General features: G+C 40.2%; 1 protein-coding gene across 8 annotated transcripts in view; it reads right to left on the bottom strand.

The window, feature by feature from the left end:
- LOC106560824 (enhancer of mRNA-decapping protein 4) overlaps positions 1 to 22,239 on the bottom strand; it is a 49,104-nt gene extending 26,865 nt beyond the window's left edge. For 7 of the 8 annotated variants that reach the window (XM_045688201.1, XM_045688197.1, XM_045688198.1 and 4 more), the window contains exons 1-4: positions 22,011 to 22,239; positions 4,758 to 4,914; positions 4,491 to 4,602; positions 1,119 to 1,218 (exon numbers count right to left, since the gene is read on the bottom strand). In XM_045688201.1, the coding sequence (XP_045544157.1) occupies positions 1,119 to 1,218; positions 4,491 to 4,602; positions 4,758 to 4,914; positions 22,011 to 22,098 (457 nt within the window). In that variant the 5' untranslated portion in view covers positions 22,099 to 22,239. Of the gene's footprint in view, positions 1 to 1,118; positions 1,219 to 4,490; positions 4,603 to 4,757; positions 4,915 to 7,245; positions 7,643 to 22,010 lie in introns of those variants that run through there. The other variant, XM_045688202.1, reaches the window with a different exon arrangement.
- Between the last annotated feature and the right edge of the window lie 463 nt (positions 22,240 to 22,702).

The raw sequence follows: 22,702 nt of genomic DNA, 5'->3' as shown, positions 1-22,702 counted from the left end.
CAAAACCCCCATAAAAAAGCCAGACAACGGTTTGCAACTGCACATGGTGACAAAGATGGTACTTTTTGGAGAAATGTCCTCTGGTCTGATGAAATAAAAATAGAACTGTTTGGCTATATTGAACATCGTTATGTTTGGAGGAAAAGGGGGGAGGTTTGCAAGCCAAAGAACACCATCCCAACCATGAACCACAGGGGTGGCAGCATCATGTTCTGAGGGTGCTTTTCTGCAGGAGGGCCTGGTGCACATCACAAAATAGATGGCATCATGAGGGAGGAAATTTATGTGGATATATTGAAGCAACATCTCAAGACATCAGTCAGGAAGTTAAAGCTTGGGTCGCAAATGGGTCTTCCAAATGGACAATGACCCCAAGCATACTTCCAAAGTTGTGGCAAAATGGCTTAAGGACAACAGAGTCAAGGTAATGGAGTAGCCATCACAAAGCCCTGACCTCAATCCCATAGAAAATTTGTGGGCAGAACTGAAAAAGCGTGTGAAAGCAAGGAGGCCTACAAAACCTGACTCAGTTACACCAACTCTGTCAGGAGGAATGGGCCAAAATTCACCCAACTTATTGTGGGAAGCTAGTGGAAGGCTACTAGAAACGTTTGACCCAAGTTAAACAATTTAAAGGCAATGCTACCAAATACTAATTGAGTGCATGTAAACTTCTGACCCACTGGGAATGTGATGAAATAAATAAAAGCTGAAATAAACCAATCATTCTCCCTACTATTATTCTGACATTTCACATTCTTAAAATAAAAAGTGGTGATCCTAACTGACCTAAGACAGGGAATTTTTACTAGGATTAAATGTCAGGAATTGTGAAAAACTGAGTTGAAATGTATTTGGTTAAGGTGTATTTAAACCTCCGACATCAACTATATATGTGTATATAGCCGTAATGATCGGATCATACCAAGCAACAAGGGATGGTAATGCATGGTTCCACACCAGAGGAGGCTGGTGAGGGGAGGATGGCTCATAATAATGAATGAAATGGTATCAAACATGGAAACCAGGTGTATGATGAGTTTGAGACCATTCCATATTTTATTATTCCTTTCCTCCACATTTAAAACTTGCACCAGCCACAACTGTTCCAAACTCACCTCGGATGGCATATGCCAGGTATGCGTTAGAGACTGCAATGAGGTTGCCGTAGTAATACTTGTGCTCCCAGTCGTACTTGGCGACAGGCTGGATTTTTACCTGCACGGAACAGGAGAGAGTCAAAATTCAAAGGACCCATATACTGACAACAGAGCAACACCGAGTCAAGAAAATTGTATATTGTGTTAACATGAGGACAGGTATTCAAATAATGCTAGTAAGCTCAAAACAGTGCTCGGTAATAAATTGCTTAGCTATCAAGACTTGAGACAACTACCCTTGCCTAAAATAATTGTCTTTACATCGTTTGTCTGAGAACGTTGGTGTAATCACCCCGGTGACCTTTTTCATGTTCTCAGGGACAGTTGAGGGCCCAGTGCAGCTGTTTTGATCTCAATATTAAATCATTACTCGGTAACATTTAATAAATATACTGTAATCGTTACCCATCATTTTTTTTTACGGTAAAAAAGCTACAAAAATAGTTTTACAAAAAAAATGTATCAAGCAAGAATTTTGCTTAGACTGTATGGGAGTGGTCTAAGTGCATTAACCCACAGTTAGGAATGTGGTGCGGGGTATGCAACCTGAAAACTAGCTTTTATTGGCAGAGCGGTTTGGAACTATTAACAGACGGGATTCTATTGAAGTCTAAAAGTATTTGGTTTTAAATATACTTAAGTATCAAAAGTAAAAGTATTTATTTAAAATTCCTTAAATTAAAACGGCTCCATTTTCTTGCTTTTTATTTACTTATAGCCAGGGGCACACTCCAACACTCAGACATAATATACAAACAAAGCATTCGTGTTTAGTGAGTCTGCCAGATCAGAGGCAGGAGAGACGTTCTCTTGTTTAGTGCGTGAATTTCACCATTTTCCTGCCCTGCTAAGCATTCAAAATGTAACGAGTACATTTTGGTGTCAGGGAAAATGTATGGAGTAAAAAGTTGATTATTTTCTTTAGGAAGGTAGTGAAGTAAAAAAATATATAAATATTAAAGTAAAAGCACAGATAGCCCCCCAAAACTACTTGAGTAGTACTTTAAAGTATTTTTACACCACTGTCGAACAGTAATCTATGCCGCTCGGTCATGTTGTCAACAAGGCAGCATGATGCATTTTTCAGAAACGCACATCTCTTTTCCATAAAATATGTTTGATAATGCTAACTAGTTTTCATTGAGAAGACAGATAATGGGCAAGAGCACTTGCCTCGTGTCATACTGTTACAAGCCGGTGAGAAACCTCTGGCTGGAATGGATCTTATTAGCTACCCACTCACGCTGCATATAGTCAAGTTTAAGCAGACTTGAAAAATGCCACAAGGCATATAGACATATTGAATGCATTCAATGATTTACTGGTCGCCAAAGTCCCTATACAGCTACAGTACTTTACAAATAAAGATACCGGTTGCTTGCGTGCATATCGGGATTGGCCATGAAAAGCCAACTGACATTTACTCCTGAGGTGCTGACCTGTTGCACCCTCGACAACCACTGTGATTATTATTATTTGACCCTGCTGGTCATTTATGAACATTTGAACATCTTGGCCGTGTTCTGTTATAATCGCCACCCGGCACAGCCAGAAGAGGACTGGCCACCCCTCATAGCCTGGTTCCTCTAGGTTTCTTCCTAGGTTCCGGCCTTTCTAGTGAGTTTTCCTAGCTACTGTGCTTCTACACCTGCATTGCTTGCTGTTTTGGGTTTTAGGCTGGGTTTCTGTACAGCACTTTGTGACATAAGCTGATGTAAGAAGGGCTTTATAAATAAATGTGATTGATTGACACACTAGCTGCCGCATTTCCCTGATTTTGCAGAATAAATAAAATAATAACATCAGTACTTGTCCCCGCTTTCTTTTGCCGCCGTGGTTAGGGCTATGGAGGTCATGAAATAGCCAGCCGGTGATTGTCAAGCAAATAACTGCCGGTCTCAAAGTAATTGACCGTTAACTAACAAACACATTCAGCATCTCCTGGGTAGATGAAAGGATGATCTCTGCATGTATGGTTCCCACCGTGAAGCATGGAGGAGGAAGTGTGATGGTGCTTTGCTGGTGACACTGTCTGTGATTTATTTAGAATTCAAGTCACATTTAACCAGCATGGCTACCACAGCATTTTGCCACCCCATCTGGTTTGCGCTTAGTGGGACTATCATTTGTTTTTCAACAGGACAATGACCCAACACACCTCCAGGCTGTGTAAGGGCTATTTGACCAAGGAGGAGCGTGAAAGACTGCTGCATCAGATGACCTGGCCTCCATAATCACCTGACCTCAACCCAATTGAGATGGTTAAGGAGGAGTTGGTCCGCAGAGTGAAGGAAAAGTAGCCAACATGTGCTCAGGATATGTGGGAACTCCTTCAGGACTGTGGGAAAGCATTCCAGGTGAAGCTGGTTGAGAGAATGCCAAGAGTGTGCAAAGTAATCAAGGCAAAGGGTGGCTACTTTGAAAAACTAAAATATATTTTGATTTGTTTAACACTTTTTTGGTTACTACATGAATCCATGTGTGTTATTTCATAGTTGATGTCTTCACTATTATTCTACAATGTAGAAAATAGTACAAATAAAGAAAAACCCTTAAATGAGTAGGAGTGCCCAAACTTTTGACTGGTACTATATGCAGAGGGAATGATACATTTTTTTTATTTTTTAAACCACTTCCTCATATGCCATTGAAACCAGCATTTCTCTACTGTTCTACTGGTTTTCAAATCAACTTTCTTTAGTTGTCCAGCAGCCAAAGGCACAATCCTAGTCATATTTGCAACCCATGCCAGTTGTTGAATCTTTAGATATCCCCTCCTTCTAAAATTCAAATGACTATTTCCATCTTTGTAATATGATGCCACTTGCATGTGCAGTGCGCTTTTTACAAGTGTTTTCCCGCTAATCGCATTTGTTACCTTTGGGTGTACAACCGTGTGCACATCGCTGCACTAATCAAATGTTTCCTGCGAATGAACGCTAGAAAAAGAAAAACTCCAGTAAAATGGAACATATCTTTTGAACGGTTTGGGGTAGAAACCCGGTTTTTAGTATAATAATTGTGAAACCATGACATTAAAGGTATATTCAGTGTGTATATATGGCACTCAGGATGCACTAGGCAGGCACACATATTTTAAAAGAGCTACTGACTTTAGAAAAAGTGGCCAGCTGGAAATGAGTCTAACTGGCTATTTGGCCAACGGCCGGCGCTTAGTGAAAACACAGGAAACAAAATCCATAATCGGTCATTCTCTATCAGGAAATAACACTTTTACACTGTTCGATATATCAGCTATTGTACAAATATGATACAAAACACTGGAAAATAAAATTGACTGCACTGGGCCTTTAATTCTTAAAGTCTTACCTTGTTGCTGCCACGTGCCTTGCTGTCAATGCTTGAGTCTCGACTGGCCACAATTTCAACATAGTTGGATGTGATGGGAATGCAAGTGGAGCCATCATCCCCAGAGAGGCAGCTGGTGAAGAAACCAAATACAATGTTAACTGGACACTTGATCTTCTAAAGAGATCTAGATTGAACATGGGTTCACACAATACTGAATGTAATCTCTGTTAAGGCAGAGAAAAATACTGTACAACAGAATAAATAAGAGGTAACTTTATTACTTACATGATCTGACACTGTTGGGTGTTCATGTTCTCTGAATTAGGGCCTGTGGATTCAGCCATGGTTGACCTGTCGCCTGCTCCTATAAGTTCTGCTCCCAGAAGTCCATTCAATTCGCCATTGAAAGATGTTTTGCTTTGGTTCTCACTTGGAGAGGCGTCTACGGAAACAAACACCGGTGAGTAACTCAGTCCCCCTAACTTTGGATGTCGCCAAAAATTATAAGTAGCGAACCCTATTGCCAAGCAACATTTTCAGGGGTAAAGCCGAAAGGGGCTGATAATGTCCCTCATGTAATTTTACATGCTACCAGAAAACCAATTATTCAACTGAGCCTCGAGGACTGATGTTTCATCGCCTCCAAAGAACCCAGGCAACCTCATGCCTTATGATTTGGTACCTGGTGCTTAGACCTTGATGACCCTCAGTTCCATTACATCACACATAAGTCATTGGACGAAGGTGTCTTCTGGACAGGAGAGTTTTGTTAAGAGCCCCGGCGCCCTGTCTGAACATTAACACACATCGCTTGTGGTATGCTTTTGGAAGCATGAGGGCTTTCATATCACAGAGAAAAGAATTTCAAAAAACAAAAAAGGTTAAATTGATACATACCTTTATAGGGTTAGGGTTCGCACACGGCCATATTTTCATGTTACAATGTTTAAGTAAAACCAGATGGAAGACAGAGTGGACTACCTGTTCTAATTAGCTGTGAGTCTCCAAACACCTGTGTGTAAACTGAAGACTGATACCACAAACGTGCTGTCACTGAAAAATAATGTCAGCTACAACTATGTTAAATCCGGTTAAAACAGTAAATTGGTATTTTGCATTTGTGAAATTACTGTCTGATATGAAAGTAAAGGTATTTATGTTTCTAGAACAGTGCTGCAATTGAGAATCGATTCACGTTTAGATGGAGTATTTGGCTGTTTTGGCTTCCATAGCCAATTCACCTCTAAACAGAACATGTAAAGTCCCTGGACTATAAAGAGTAATGTTAGGCAGGGTGTTAGGGGACAAAGTGAAACTTTGGTTCTCGAGTTATACTTCGTACTACTTGTTATAGAGAAGCTTCTCAGGAACACAGAACACTATTTCACAAGGATAGGATTTACCATTATTTTCAAGTTATCGTAAAAAGGTTGGGGACAGGTCAATGTTAATCCCTAGTCAATAATGGCACTAAGTGGCCTGTCAGGATTCTTAAATTCAACACATTGTCAAATATCTCATGATAGGATAGTAAATAAAAAGTAAAAATTATATGAAATACTATATTATGCAAAGTAGGCCGTATGGAATACATAATTACAGTAATTTAGACCAATAATTTAAGGTAGGGTGTTCATACTAGTGACAATTTATGAAATCGTCATACCTCTTTTTATACAACTTTATGCAAATTAGATACACAGCCCTACACAAAGCACCCCCACCAACACTTCTCACTAAGTCTGACCTGTAGCACAGAGTGCTACTACTCTAATAACAAAAAGGGTAAGCCTACACCCAAGTTGGGTTACATTGTCATGTTATTTTTCATGATGAGTTACTCTGGTGATGGGCGGATAAACTACTGCAAATAATTCGTTTAAGCACAGAAGAGAATGAGCCACCTGCTAGCCAGCTGCACAGAAAGATAGATGGCACACATTTTCAATTCACTGATATTTAGACAATGTCTTTATCGATTGTAGGACTGTAGCCACTGAATTCTGATCGTATACAGCCAATCCTGCGCAGCGCTGCCTTTCGCAGATGTGACTATTGAAAAACTGCTTAAAAACAATATGCACATTTCCCCACACAATTGCCTTGTTGCAGATAAGGCTGTGAGTGATGACGTAGTACACATAAATTAATTTGCTGTTAAATCCCCTCCTCACAAAAAATACAAGTTAATGGGTTTCCATCGCATTTTCAACTCTGGTTCTCACCAAACATGTGCGTTATATAGCGACTGTGACCACTCTGGTATTGCGATTTGCTTACATGGAGATAATTATTATGAACAAAAGCGCGAGAACATTTTTATTTGTCAAAACGGCAGCCAAGCATCGATTATCATGTCACCAGAATAAGACCCTCGCGATATTTATTGTAAAGGAGCATCAAGCTCATCACCTTGCACTTGCACAATAAGTTCATCATAACTTAATCCATCTGTAGCCTAATAAACTGCTTGCTTTCCCGACGAATCGTAGTGGGAGGACGACACGTCATCTCGTGACTCCCAAGTTTAATTCGACCCGGTTATGATTATAATATTTGCGCACAAAAGCGTTTACAACGACAATCCTCGCATAATTAATTTTACCGACAAGACCCCACCTTGTCTAGCGTATTTTGTTTTGTTGACATTTGGAAAGTTAATTAACCGGGAAAAAAATGTTTCAATCAGGCCTGTCATGACAATATCTGACGTACTTTACACGCATAAAAAGGTTGGACGGATGAATAACAGAAGCAAGGAAAAATGTTTTACCTTATATTTCAGTCAAAAGACGCCCGATGACAGTCAAACACCCTCATTATTAGCAACACAATGTCACACTGATAGGTTGAGGAAAACTCATTGCAAAGAGCAAATATGAACAAACCGATTTTACGGGTTTCACAAAAAGGGCTGTCCCACATATTTGAACGTTCTAACATGATGACTAAACCGTCCGCATTACGTGCGCGAGTATTGTAAAATACATTTACACACGTTATTCAATAATTTCATCCAAACTGCTCGCGAGCGTCGACATAACCGGGCACCTTGATGCTCTGCAAGTCCCGCGTCTCCCATGGTTTTTACAAGCAAACACCACGACGGTGTTTGAAAGGTGAAATTTGTCCACATACCAATCCAGTTGGTGGCGGTAATGCACCTTAAAATTAGTTGCCAACCACCATAAGAAATCCACAAGAGGATGAACAAGGAGAGATTAATCAACAACAACAACAAAAAACTATATAGGTTTCCCATTTTATCTGTGGCTTAATTGTCAGAGTAGAGAGCACATGATTTTGTGTGACTAAAAATGGGTAAAAAAAATAAAAGGACCATATGCATTTCAGGTAAAATAACCCAATTTTTATCTCCCAGGACAAATTAGCTAGCAATGTCCATGAATGCTTGTGTGTTTCAACCTGTGCGCAAATTAACATAGTTTAAGTGCACTGTTTGATTCAATAATTAAGACAGACAAATGACTCGAGAGGGAGCTGTATTAAAACAAAATGACAGTGAGTGGCTGTGTTACTGGCGCATGTAGTCTCTCCTCCCTGCTGCAGCGACCATAGCACAGCAAGTGTTGACCGCACTGTCCATTCTGAAGCTGCAACATAATTACTGACATTTAGTGTAATTGTTTCTCTGACGGCAAAGTTCTGATATCAAAATCCCCAATTTGTTTAAGAAAAACCTTCCCTACTCCCTCAACCCTTGCTCTTTTACGTGACACATGTATGTATCACATGCACTTGACCAATAGGGCCAGTCCGAAAGCCTATCATAATTATAACAATAAATTGATTATAAAAAAAAATCCGAACTCGTGACAGCAAAATAGGTGCAGAGGACGTGAATTATAAACTCGAAACGGGGAATGTTTACTGATTAAGCAGAAGGGAAATTGATAGATGTGTGGAAGACTTGACTTGGTGGTCGAAACTACTGGAGATCAAGAAAAAGGAGAGTATAGGAGCAAGCGCTGCGTGAATATTAGGCCTGTGTGTGACAAACAGGTGCTGAAGATAGAGTTTACATTTCCAAATGGTCAGAAAAAAATGTAAACTAAGTCTACCAGAGTCTGTTCTAACGGAATATATATACTGTATATAAAGACTAAAAACAGTTGCATGCATTCGTGAATTGTGGTTCATTTATTGTTTAATTATTCAAAGCTCCCTTTATTTCATTTAAAACAAATGCTTGATTGTATTTCAAGCACGAATGACTCATATGCTGTGTCATGACATGAACGAATGATTGATACAGTAGACTATATATATATATAAGTAACAAGGCCCGAGGGGGTGTGGTATATGGCCAATATATCACGGCTAAGGGCTGTTCTTTAGCACAACGCAAAGCGGAGCACCTGGAATCAGCCCTTAGCCGTGGTATATTCGTCATATACAACAAACCCGAGGTGCCATATTGCTATTATAAAGTGGTTACCAACATAATTAGAACAGTAAAAATACATGTTTTGTCATACCTGTGGTATAGGGTCTGATATGCCACGGCTGTCAGCCAATCAGCATTCAGGGCCCGAACCACCCAGTTTATGAATTGATATATAGGCCTAAGTAGGTTATAGCATTAAGACTAAACAGGACACGCTCTTAGGACTACAGCTCAATGGTGCTTAAACAAGGCTACTACTATACGAAGCCTACCAATGATAATGACATTACTAAATATAATAATATAACAATAACGTGGTCAAGAAAAAGCAGGGTATAAGAGCGAGAGCTGCATGCATACTATGTGACAAACAGGTGCCGTTGATTACAATATTATTTCTCTACCCGTTTAGAACAGTGTAAACACTAAATACATACCAGAGTCTGTTCTAAGGAAATAAAAAATTGTAACACATTTACTACAGCATAGCAAAGTCTAAAAACAGCTGAATTTGTGAAATTGATTTATCCAACATTATGCAGTTGCGTGAGGCTTGGTGCTCACGGAATCGGTAAGCTATTAAACAAACACTCAAACAGGCAACAGAAGCAGGATCTGTCTTATTTATGTAGATATATAGTGCCAGTCAACTTTACAACTACTCATTCAAGGGTTTTTATTTTTAATATTTTCTACATTGCAGAATATGAAATAAAAAGGTATAAGCAAAAAAGTGTTAAAAACAATATAATTTATATTTTAGATTCTTCAAAGTATCCACCCTTTGCCTTGATGACTGCTTGGCACACTTCGCATTCTTTCAACCTGCTTTATGAGGTAGTCACCTGGAATGCATTTCAATTAACAGGTGTGCCTTGTTAAAAGTTAATTTGTGGAATTTCTTTCCTTCTTAATGCGTTTCAGCCAATCAGTTGGGTTGTGACAAGGTAGGGGTGGTATACAGAAGACAGCCCTATTTGGTAAAAGACCAAGTCCATGTCAGGGCAAGACCAGCTCAAATAAGCAAAGAGTAACAACAGTCCATCATTACTTTAAGACCTGATGGTCAGTCAATCCAGAACATTAAGAACTTTGAAAGTTTCTTCAAGTGCAGTTGCAAAACCAAGCACTATGATGAAACTGGCTCTCATGAGGACCGCCACAGGAAAGGAAGACCCAGAGTAACCTCTGCTGCAGAGGATCATTTCATTGGAGTTACCAGCCTCAGAAATTGAGGCCCAAATAAATGCTTCAAAGTTCAAGTAACAGAAATCAAAACATCAACTGTTCAGAGAAGACTGCGTGAAATCAGGCCTTCATGGTCGGATTGCTGCAAAGAAACCACTACTAAAGGGCACCAATAAGAATAAGAGACTTGCTTGGACCAAGAAACACAAGCAATGGACATTAGACAGGTGGAAATCTGTCCTTTGGTCTGATGAGTCCAAATTTGAGATTTTTGGTTCCAACCGCCGTGTCTTTGTGAGACGCAGAGTAGGTGAACGGATGATCTCTGCATGTGTGGTTCCCACCGTGAAGCATGGAGAAAGAGGTGTGATGGTGCTTTGCTGGTGACACTGTCTGTGATTTATTTAGAATTCAAGGCACACTTCACCAGTATGGCCACCACAGCATTCTGCAGTGATCCGCCATCACATCTGGTTTGGGCATAGTCGGACTATCATTTGTTTTCCAACAGGACAATGACCCAACACACCTCCAGGCTGTGTAAGGGCTATTTTACCAAGAAGGAGAGTGATGGAGTTCTGCATCAGATGACCTGGCCTCCACAATCCCCCAAGCTCAACCAAATTGAGATGGTTTGGGATGAGTCGGACCGGAGAGTGAAGTGACTTAAAAATGTATGTTTTCATGGAAAACAAGGACATGAAATTAGTTGCAAAATGAATAGGAAATATAGTCAAGATGTTGACAAGGTTATAAATAATGATTTATAATTGAAATGTGTCGTTCAAACTTTGCTTTCGTCAAATCCTCCTCCATTTGCAGCAATTACAGCCTTGCAGACCTTTGGCATTCTACTTGTCAATTTGTTGAGGTAATCTGAAGAGATTTCACCCCATGCATCCAGAAGCACCTCCCACAAGTTGGATTGGCTTGATAGGCACTTCTAACTTACATTACGGTCAAGCTGCCCCCACAACAGCTCAAATCGGGTTGAGATCTGGTGACTGTGCTGGCCACTCCATTATAGACAGAATACCAGCTGACTGCTTCTCCCCTAAATAGTTTTTGCATAGTTTGGAGCTGTGCTTTCGGTCATTGTCCTGTTGTAGGAGGAAATTGGCTCCAATTAAGCGACGTCCACAGGGTACGGCATGGCGTTGCAAAATGGAGTGATTGCCTTCCTTTTTCAAGATCCCTTTTACCCTGTACAAATCTCCCACTTTACCGCCACCAAAGCACCCCCAGACCATCACATTGCCTCCCATGTTTGACAGATGGCGTCAAGCACTCCTCCAGCATCTTTTCTGCGTTTCACGAGTGTTATTCTTTGTGATCAGAACACCTCAAACTTAGATGTCCATAACACTTTTTTCCAATCTCCCTCTGTCTAGTGTCTTTTTTGCCCATCTTAATCTTTTTTAATTGGCCAGTCTGAGATATGGCTTTTTCTTTGCAATTCTGCCTAAAAGGCCAGCATCCCAGAGTAGTCTCTCCACTGTTGATGTTGAGACTGGTGTTTTGCAGGTACGATTTAATGAAGCTGCCAGTTGAGGACTTGTGAGGCTTCTGTTTCTCAAACTAGACACTAATGTACTTGTCCTCTTGCTCAGTTGTGCACCGGGGCCTCCCACTCCTCTTTCTATTCTGGTTAGAGACAGTTTGTGCTGTTCTGCGAAGGGAGTAGTACACAGCGTTGCACGAGTTCTTCAGTTTCCTGACAATTTCTAAGAAATGGAATAGCCTTCATTTCTCAGAACAAGAATAGACTGACGAGTTTCAGAAGAAAGGTCTTTGTTTCTGGCCATTTTGAGCCTGTAATCGAACCCACAAATGCTGATGCTCCAGATACTCAACTAGTCTAAAGGAGGACAGTTTTATTGCTTCTTTAATCAGAACAACAGTTTTCAGCTGTGCTAATATAATTGCAGAAGGGTTTTCTAAAGATCAATTAGCCTTTTAAAATGATAAACTTGGATTAGCTAACACAACGCGCCATTGGAACCCCGGAGTGATGGTTGCTGATAATGGGCCTCTGTACGCCTATGTAGATACAAATTCAGCTGTTTCCAGCTACAATAGTCATTGTAGCATCTGATCATTGCGAAGTTATTTTAATGGACAAAAAAAATGTGCTTGTCTTTCAAAAACAAGGACAATTCTAAGTGACCCTAAACTTTTGAACGGTAGTGTATATGTGGAAACCCCTTCAAAGACTGTTGGAAAAGCATTATTCTACAATGTAGAAAATCGTTAAAATAAATTAAAACTCTTGAATGAGTAGTTGTCCAAACTTTTGACTGGTACTGTATGTGTTGATCACATGTCAAAATCATTCCACAGACGACCGAGTGTGGTGGGTTTTCACTCCAACCTTGTACCTGAGTGATGAATGAAGGCCACTGATTAGTAATTAACTCCCCACACCTGGTTGTCAATGACTTAATAAGGAAAAAGAAGGTACCCCTGTTTATAGCCTCGTTATTGTTATTTTTTTTTTTTATAACTGTAGTTTATTTAGTAAATATTTTCTTTACTTTTTCTTGAACTGCATTGTCGGTTAAGGGCTTGTAAGTAGAGGTCGACCGATTAATCAGAATGGCCGATTAACCTGCTGGGGCTAGGGGGCAGTATTTGCAGGGCCTGATAAAAAAAACGTACCCGATTTAAACTGGTTACTACTCTTGCCCAGAAACGAGAATATGCATATAATTAGTAGATTTGGATAGAAAACACTCTAAAGTTTCTAAAACTGTTTGAATGTTGTCTGTGAGTATAACAGAACTCATATGGCAGGCCAAAACCTGAGAAGATTCCATACAGGAAGTGCCCTGTCTGACAATTTATTGTCCTTCTGTAGCCAAAATAAATGTACTTTTTATTTTTTACATTTTAGTCATTTAGCAGACGCTCCTATCCAGAGCGACCCACAGCAGTGAATGCACACATTTCACACATCTCTTTCTCCATTTCTCCACTCTTACTGGTGTCTTTTAGTAGTGGTTTCTTTGAAGCAATTTGACCATGAAGACGTAGTCTCCTCTGAACAATTGATGTTGAGATGTCTGTTACTTAAACGTACCCGATTTAAACTGGTTACTACTCTTGCCCAGAAACGAGAATATGAATATAATTAGTAGATTTGGATAGAAAACACTAAAGTTTCTGTTTGAATGTTGTCTGTGAGTATAACAGAACTCATATGGCAGGCCAAAATCTGAGAAGATTCCATACAGGAAGTGCCCTGTCTGACCATTTATTGTCCTTTGGTAGCCTCTCTATCGAAAATACAGCATCTGTGCTGTAACGTGACATTTTCTAAGGCTTCCATTGGCTCTCAGAAGGCGCCAGAAAGTGGAATGACGCTTCTCCTGTCTCTGGGCGAAGAACAGCAGAATAATTTGTGACTGGTCAGGCTGGGAACAGTGACACTGGAGATGCGTGTTCATGAGAATTAAAAAAAAAAAATCTTTCAGCCTTTGAATGAATACAATGTTGCCTGGTTGGAATATTATCGCTATTTTACGAGAAAAATAGCATAAAAATAGATTTTAAACAGCGTTTGACATGCTTCGAAGTACGGTAATGGAATATTTTGAATTTTTTTTGTCACGAAATGCGCTCGCGCGTCACACTTCGGATAGTGACTTGAACGCACAAACAAAACAGAGCTATTTGGATACAACTATGGATTATTTGGAACCAAAACAACATTTGTTATTGAAGTAGAAGTCCTGGGAGTGCATTCTGACGAAGAACCGCAAAGGTAATCCAATTTTTCTTATAGTAAATCTGAGTTTGGTGAGGGCCAAACTTGGTGGGTGTCAAATTAGCTAGCCGTGACGGCCGGGCTATGTACTCAGAATATTGCAAAATGTGCTTTTGCCGAAAAGCTATTTTAAAATCTGACACTGCGATTGCATAAAGGAGTTCTGTATCTATAATTCTTAAAATAATTGTTATGCATTTTGTGAACGTTAATCATGAGTAATTTAGTAAATTCACCAGAAGTTTGTGGTGGGTATGCTAGTTCTGAACATCACATGCTAATGTAAAAAGCTGTTTTTTGATATAAATATGAACTTGATTGAACAAAACATGCATGTATTGTATAACAATGTCCTAGGAGTGTCATCTGATGAAGATCAAAGGTTAGTTAGTTAATTAGGGCCGATCTCAAGTTTTCATAACAATCTGCATTTTTTTTTTTAGACCTTTATTTAACTAGGCAAGTCAGTTAAGAACACATTCTTATTTTCAATGACGGCCTAGGAACGGTGTGTTAACTGCCTTGTTCAGGGGCAGAACGACAGATTTTTACCTTGTCAGCTCGGGGATTCAATCTTGCAACCTTACGGTTAACTAGTCCAACGCTCTAACCACCTGCCTTACATTGCACTCCACGAGGAGCCTGCCTGTTACGCGAATGCAGTAAGAAGCCAAGGTAAGTTGTTAGCTAGCATTAAACTTATCTTATAAAAAACAATCAATCATAAATCACTAGTTAACTACACATGGTTGATGATATTACTAGTATATCTAGCCAGTCTTGCGTTGCATATTTACATTTTAGTAATTTAGCAGACGCTCTTATCCAGAGCGACTTACAGTAGTGAATGCATACATTTCATACATTTTTTGACCAGTATGGAAGAAAAATAAATGTATGAAATGTTTGTATTCACCACCGCAAGTCGCTCTAGACAAGAGCGTCCACCAAAAAAACAAAATGCAAATGAAAAAATGTTTACTTTTTATTTTTTACATTTTAGTCATTTAGCAGACGCTCCTATCCAGAGCGACCCACAGCAGTGAATGCACACATTTCACACATCTCTTTCTCAATTTCTCCACTCTTACTGGTGTCTTTCGTAGTGGTTTCTTTGAAGCAATTTGACCATGAAGACGTAGTCTCCTCTGAACAATTGATGTTGAGATGTGTCTGTTACTTGAACTTTTTTAAGCATTTATTTGGACTGCAATCTGAGATGCAGCTAACTCTAACGAACTTATCCTCTGCAGCAAAGGTAACTCTGGGTCTTCCTTTCCTGTGGCGGTCCTCATGAGAGCCAGTTTCATCATAGCGCTTGATGGTTTTTGCGACTGCACTTGTAGAAACTTTAAAAGTTCTTGAAATTTTCCAGATTGAACAATGGACTGTCATTTATTTTGCTTATTCGAGCTGTTCTTGTCATAAGATGGACTTGGTCTTCTACCAAATAGGGCTATCGTCTGTATACCACACCTACCTTGTCATAACTGATTGTCTCAAACGCATTAAGGAAAGAAATTCCTCAAATGAACTTAAGGCACGCCTGTTAAGTGAAATGCATTCCTGCTTGATAGAATGCCAAGAGTGTGCAAAGCCGTCATCAAGGCAAAAGGTGGCCACCTCAAAGAATCCCAAACACATTACACCTTGATTTGCTTTAACACTTTTTTGGTTACTACATGATTCCATACGAGCCACCTCAGTGTTGATGTCTTCACTATTATTCTACAACGCAGAAAATAGGAAAAATAAAGAAACCCTAGAATGAGTTGGTGTGTCCAAACGTTTGACTGCAACTGTATGTACACACATACATACACAGAGCATTCGGACATTACAGCTATATTCTAAAATTGATTCAATTGTTTTTTCCTCAATCTACACACAATACCCCACAATTACAAAGCAAAAACTGTTTTTTAGAAATGTAAAAATAAAACCCTGAAATATCACATTTAAATAAGTATTCAGACCCTCCACTCAGCGCCCCGTCGAAGAACCTTTGGCAGTGATCACAGCCTTGAGTATGATGCTACAAGTTTGGCACACCTGCACATAATCGATGTGGTGCGCATTCGCGAAAAAGGACTGTCTTTGCTGCGACGTGTACCTAATACAGGTCGACCGATTAATCGGAATGGCCGATTAATTACGGCCGATTTCAAGTTTTCATAACAATCGGTTATCGGTATTTTTGGCCACCGATTTGCCGATTTTTAAAAATTATTATTATTTTTTTAAACTAGGAAAGTCAGATTAAGAACACATTCTTATTTTCAATGACGACCTAGGAACGGGCCTTGTTCAGAGGGGATTCGTTTTTGCAACCTTCCGGTTACTAATCCAATGCTCGAGGAGCCTGCATGGCAGGCTGACTACCTGTTACGCGAGGGCAGCAAGTTGCTAGCTAGCATTAAACTTATCTTATAAAAAAAAAAATCAAATCTTAACATAATCACTAGTTAACTAGACATGGTTGATGATATTACTAGTTTATCTAACGTGTCCTGCTTTGCATATAATCGATACGGTGCCTGTTAATTTATCATTGAATCATAGCTTATTTCACCAAACGGGTGTTGATTTAACAAGCGCATTTGCGGAAAAAGCACTGTCGTTGCACCAATGTACCTAACCATAAACATCAATGCCTTTCTTTAAAATCAATAAACAAGTATATATTTTTAAACCTGCATATTTAGTTAATATTGCCTGCTAACATGAAATTGTGTCACATCTCTAGCGTTTATTGCACGCAGAGTCAGGGTATATGCAACAGTTTGGGCCGCCTGGCTCGTTGCGAACTAATTTGCCAGAATTTTACGTAATTATTGAAGGTTGTGCGATGTAACAGGAATATTTAGACTTAGGGATGCCACCCGTTAGATAAAATACGGAACGGTTCCGTATTTCACTGAAAGAAAAAAACATTTTGTTTGAGATTATAGTTTCCGGATTCGACCATATTATTGACCTAAGGCTCATTTCTGTGTGTTTATTATATTATAATTAAGTCTATGATTTGATAGAGCAGTCTAAGCGGTGATAGGCACCAGCAGGCTCGTAAGCATTCATTCAGACAGCACTTTCGTGCGTTTTGCCAGCAGCTCTTTGCTGTGTTTCAAGCTGTTTATGACTTCAAGCCGGGTGGGTATAATTTGTGGAACATTCCAACAGGAATCTGTTCCAAAAACTTCGTAAATAACAAGGTTTCCAAAAAACAACGCATGCAAAGTTGTATAGCGGCAGAATAAGATACCGGGTAGGGAGTGGTCTATTTCACTGCGTTTTTCAGTCATCACGTTTATTCCGAAAAATGTCTGTCCTCACTCTGGTTGCCTATGGACAAACATTAAGAATAAGCTACGTGGTGAGTTGATGCCTATTCGGCAGCTAGTTAGCTAGGTTTGTATGCGTTGCTACTTTGTATGCGTTGTTGGTTGGCAACCTTTTACTTTACGTTTTTTGGAACAGATTCCTGTTGGAACGTTCCACAAATTATACCCCCCCCCCCAAGCCTATCAACTCCCAAGATTAGGCTGGTGTAACCGATTTGAAATGGTTAGCGGGGGTGCGTGCTAATAGCATTTCAAATGTCACTCGCTCTGAGACTTGGAGTAGTTGTTCCCCTTGCTCTGCATGGGTAACGCTGCTTTGAGGGTGGCTGTTGTCGATGTGTTGCTGGTTCGAGCCCAGGTAGGAGCGAGGAGAGGGACGGAAGCTATACTGTTACACTGGCAATACTAAAGTGCCTATAAGAACATCCAATAGTCAAAGGTATATGAAATACAAATCGTATAGAGAGAAATAGTCCTATAATAACTACAACCTAAAATGTACCTGGGAATACTGAAGACTCGTTAAAAGGAACCACCAGCTTTCATATGTTCTGAGCAAGGAATATAAACCTTAGCTTTTTTTACATGGCACATATTGCACTTTTACTTTCTTCTCCAACACTTTATTTTGCAATATTTAAACCAAATTGAACATGTTTCATTATTTATTTGAGGCCAAATGTATTTTATTGAAGTATCATATTAAGTTAAAGTGTTCATTCAGTATTGTTGTAATTGTCATTATTACAAATAAATAAATAAAAAAGTAAAAAATAAATAAATCGGCTGATTAATCGGTAGCGGCCTTTTTTTTTGGGGTCATCCAATAATCGGTATCGGTATTGAAAAATCATAATCGGTCAACCTCTAGTTGTAAGTAAGCATTTCACAGTAAAGTCAACACTTGTTGTATTCGGCGCATATGACAAATAAAATGTGATTTGATTAATTAAGGTCACTAACTGGTAAGGAAAGCCAGGTCTTAATTGAAAGAAAAAACAACGCGCAGACACTCGGCCCTCCGTGGAATGAGTTTGACACCCCTGGTGTAGCTAGTTTGATATATTGAAAACCTAAAATGTACTGTTTCTGTAAATTGGTTATTGAGTTGGACAAAACTGTTGACATTGGGCTATTCATCAACATTTCTTGTGTACAGGAAGCAATAGCATCATTTAAAACTTATATTTCAGCAATATAAATGGAACTTAACATTTTTCCAATGGAATTGTGCTTAACCATGAAGGAAAAAAAACAGCCAAATTATCCCAAAACGTGCTACGATTTATTTATTTTTATGATATACAACAAATCACCTAAAAGGGTTTCACCTGCCTACCTTCAATCAGTTTTTTGGCAACCTGCTGCCTAGTTATTTAGCTAGCTAGCTACTCATTTGTATCAAATAAAACCAATGTGTTAGGTAGCCGTTGCGCACTTTAAAGTTGTAACGTTAGCCAATTTACCTAACTAGCGCCGTCTATACCCAACTTGCTATGTAAATGTACTGCTAGTTTGCTTGCTTTCTTGGTAGTTTGCAAGGTTATCAAACATCTAACCTGTAGCTAGTCTAGTAATGTTAGTTAGCTAGACAACATCAATTAGCTAGCTAGTAAAAAGTTAACAATATTTAGCTGAAGTTAACTTGCATGATAGGGATGGCGCATTCTGCTAAATTTATGCTTCAATCAGACCGACAGTCATTGCATCAATGCTGCATAATAAATTCTAAAGTGACACTTCATTCATCATGTAATCCAACATTTGTACTGGATATGTGTGCATTCCTTTTTGCTACTATTTGTCAAGTCTACGCATACAATGATGCATATGTTGGATTTATCCAACGTATGCAGCACACAGAACGTTGGGTAATTCATGTAATCTTATTCTTCTGAGCAGAGTAACGGCTCAGGTTACATCCATAACCCCATGTTCTCTTCCGTTTTCGTCACGGGTTGCCAAACGACCTAGAGGTCGTTCAGACAAAAGAGTGGGATAACACCATTTAACTTAGTCCAGATGAGTCCCTGGGACAACACCATTTAACTTAGTCCAGATGAGTCCCTGGGACATCACTGTATCCACCACAGGATGCAACAGAATATAATTAGCCAACAAGGTAACATAGAATTTCAACTGTGGTATACAACTGTACACACAAGCAAGCTGAAAGCTATAACTTACATGATTCTTCATTTGGGTGCAACAGCACCAAGAGTGGAAGGCCTCTGTATAGAACAGCCATCTCATGGACGGTTGAAAGGTATATACGTACAAGGTTGACAGTACGCTCACTTATCTGGGTTGAGAGAGCATGCCATGTCCAGAACCACAGACCCCAGTGATGGTGTGGACCTAACATTGAGTCTGCAGTACCTCAAGAAAGTCATGTGCGTTGCCCAACTTGCAGCAGCACAGAGAGTCCAGGGAGGCCCCACTGAACAAGACCCATGAAGTGGCCATACCCGTGAACAACTGTGCTACCACGCTATCTGGAGTTGGTCTACCTGCTACAGCGTATGATTTTGACACGGCATTGATAATCCAATGTGCCAGTCTCTGCTCCTCCCCATAACACACAAAAAGCTGTTCTGTTTGACGAACAGTTCTTGTTGCAGCAAGATAGGCACTGTGTGCATGCAGGCAAAGTGTATGCAACTCATGACTCTCCTGTGAGCAGTGGGGAGGCAGGTAAAATGATTAACCCTCTAGAGCACATGTCAAACTCATTCCACGGAGGGCAGAGTGTCTGCAGGTTTTCGCTATTCCCTTGTACTTGATTGATGAACGAAGGCCACTAATTAGTAAGAAACTCCCCACACATGGATGTCTAGGACTTAATTATAAGGAAAAAGGTACCCCTGTTTATAGCCTCGCTATTGTTACTTTTTATTTTGTAACTGTAGTTTATTTAGTAAATATTAATATTATAAAACAATCCTGCAGACACTATGCCCTCCATGGAATGAGTGACACCCCTGCTGCTATTTGCCCATAGAAACATGGGCTAATATCTCAAAGAAATCACAAAGATATTTGTTGTGAAGTGTCTGTCCTATATATTTGAGGGAAAACTCCTTACTTTAGGCACTAAACTACTTCCATTAATTCGTTTTTTACTTCTACCGGGGTACCTTCAAACGAGTCTGAAAGGCTTGTTCGTCCTAGAGCAAAACAACCAACATGTACGTACGCGCTCGGGAGACTCACCTTTCCATAGATGGGTCATATTTGTGTGTAGCCCAAACTGTTCTGACTCTACAGAGGGAAGTTGGCAGATCTGTAGTACCGACTTCAGACGAGTCCCGTGACGCTTGTGGGGGTCGTAGAGCAAAACTGAGAATACCATGGTGTTCGTGAGAGTCTCATAATATTTTGAAGGCCAAACCGTTTGGGTGCTACAGACGTTTGTGAGGAAAAAAATTCTCATTGTCTGACAAACACCGCTGTAGCCCTGCCACCCCAGATGCGGAAGGGCAACGTCGGCGGATGCAGTGATTGAGACGCAGCCAAAGCAAAAAACATCCAGCTTAAACAGACGGATTTTGATGGGTATTTGTTTATTATGCTAATTAGAATTTTGTGGTAACCAATGCGCACTCCAGGCTGATCTTCCTCAAGACCTGAGGGAGCAAGTGAATTGCTGGAAAAGCATACAGCATGCGATAGAGCATTGACCCTGAGTGGGCCTGCTGTACCCTTTACAACAAAAAAAAACACATAGGACAATGCAAAGCGAACAGTTTGGCGATGGCCCTTCCAAATCGATACCAGATCATCTCCACTACAGTGGGATGTATCCTCCAGTCTGAAAGAAGAGGGCCTCCTCTGGGGAGGTCTGCTGCCTGATTCTCCACCCCCGGCAGGTGTATTGCTCTGAAGGATGTACAGTGTCTGTTTGCACAAAGCAATAGCTTCCTTGTGTAGTGACACTGACCTCAGTCCACCCCGGCAGTTGGCACGCAACCACGCTTGTGTCATCTGTCCGTTTCAGTAGTTGTCCTCTCAGTACTGGGAGGAAGTGCCGGAATGCAAGGTTAAAGGCCTTTAGCTCCAGTAGGTTGACGTGAGCTGATTTCCATGGCGCTGACATTACACCAAGGAACCCTGACTGGTTCAAGACCGCTCACCATCCCTGTCCCTACATCCCTGCTTTTCCAGGAGCAAGGGGATTTCTGATCAGCATTTGCAAGCTGTTGTTTTCAAGACACCCCTTAAGCGTGGGAGTCGCTAACACAATTGTAGAGCGTAGCCTTGTGTTAGAGTGTGTAACACCCATTTGTTGGCCGTAGATTTTTTCCAGCTGGAAAGGTGGTACTAGAGGAAACAATGTCACGCTAGAGAATTGGTCCCACCAATACTCTGCGTGTTGTGGTACAGAGGGGACTCGGCTTGCATACAGTGGTGTGATCAAGGCGTTAGCTAGCCGTGGTTCAACTTGCTAACGTAATCGTACATTTGGCAAGGGTAACGTCGTTAAGATAACTAACGTAGCAAGTAAGCTAAATTAACTAATAGGCTAGCAACCTTATTCAGTTAACGTTAGCTTAACTAGCCTAACTAGCAGTCAACTAACTTAGCTAGCTAATATGTTCGTAAATGTAAATTAGTTAGCTAACGTTAACTTAAACTTGTTCACAAGTCATTAGCTAACTAGCTAGGTACGAATGTGAACATACTGAGCTAGCTCGCATTTTGCAGCGTCCGTCCATAACTTTTGATAGCAAGCTAACGTTAGCTAACTAGAACTTTGTCCAAAGCTAGGTAGCTAAGTTAGTAGAATTAGCTTGCAATGCGGCCTAAAAGCGCTTTTCCTTCCAGTTAAAACTTACCAACGCTATTCCCGGGTCGGTCCAGCTTTAATATATCACGAAGATGCTGGGTTGCACCCTCTATATCTATGTTTGAATTTGAAGCCATATGTAAGGGATGGGGGGAAACTGGGTCGTCAGAGGGGAGCAAAATTATTTATATTTTCGTTCTTTGCTGTCAGTGTTCAATTCGTTTGACCCAACGCCACTAACCGTCTAAACTTCCGCTGGGTGTTCATGCATTTCTCTCCCCAGCAAAAGCTAGTGCGCTGTATAGTTCCGAGGATACTGTCTGCTCCACATTCCACCCCAAATTGTGGCAGCATAGGTGGCTTTGCAGCCTGTCTGTCTGTTTAGCGAAAACGTTCCACTCGTAGTACTTCGTGTCATATGCCAAAGATAGTTTAGAAAATAGCATGACAGGAGTGGAATGATAGCTGAACAGTCAGGAACCAAGACTTGTGGCATGGCATCTACAATATTTATCCAACCGTAGCTTGGTTTGCATCCAATTTGCGACAGATTTTCATGCGAATATTAAAAAATCTGCATAAAACAATATGCGCATTTTCCCATAAGAGATGTTTCTATCAAACGGACTTTATGCGAATAAAAGTCTGTTCGTGATGACGTAGTGCACATAAAAATTACTTTTGCCGTTAAATTCTCATATACCGAATGAAAAATACAAGTTAAATGGTTCCCATTGCATT

This window comes from Salmo salar, chromosome ssa10 (genome assembly GCF_905237065.1).
Source record: "Salmo salar chromosome ssa10, Ssal_v3.1, whole genome shotgun sequence".
Classification (NCBI taxonomy): Eukaryota; Metazoa; Chordata; class Actinopteri; order Salmoniformes; family Salmonidae; genus Salmo; species Salmo salar.
Note: the sequence above shows the minus strand (reverse complement) of the source record. Positions and strands in the feature narration are given on the sequence as shown.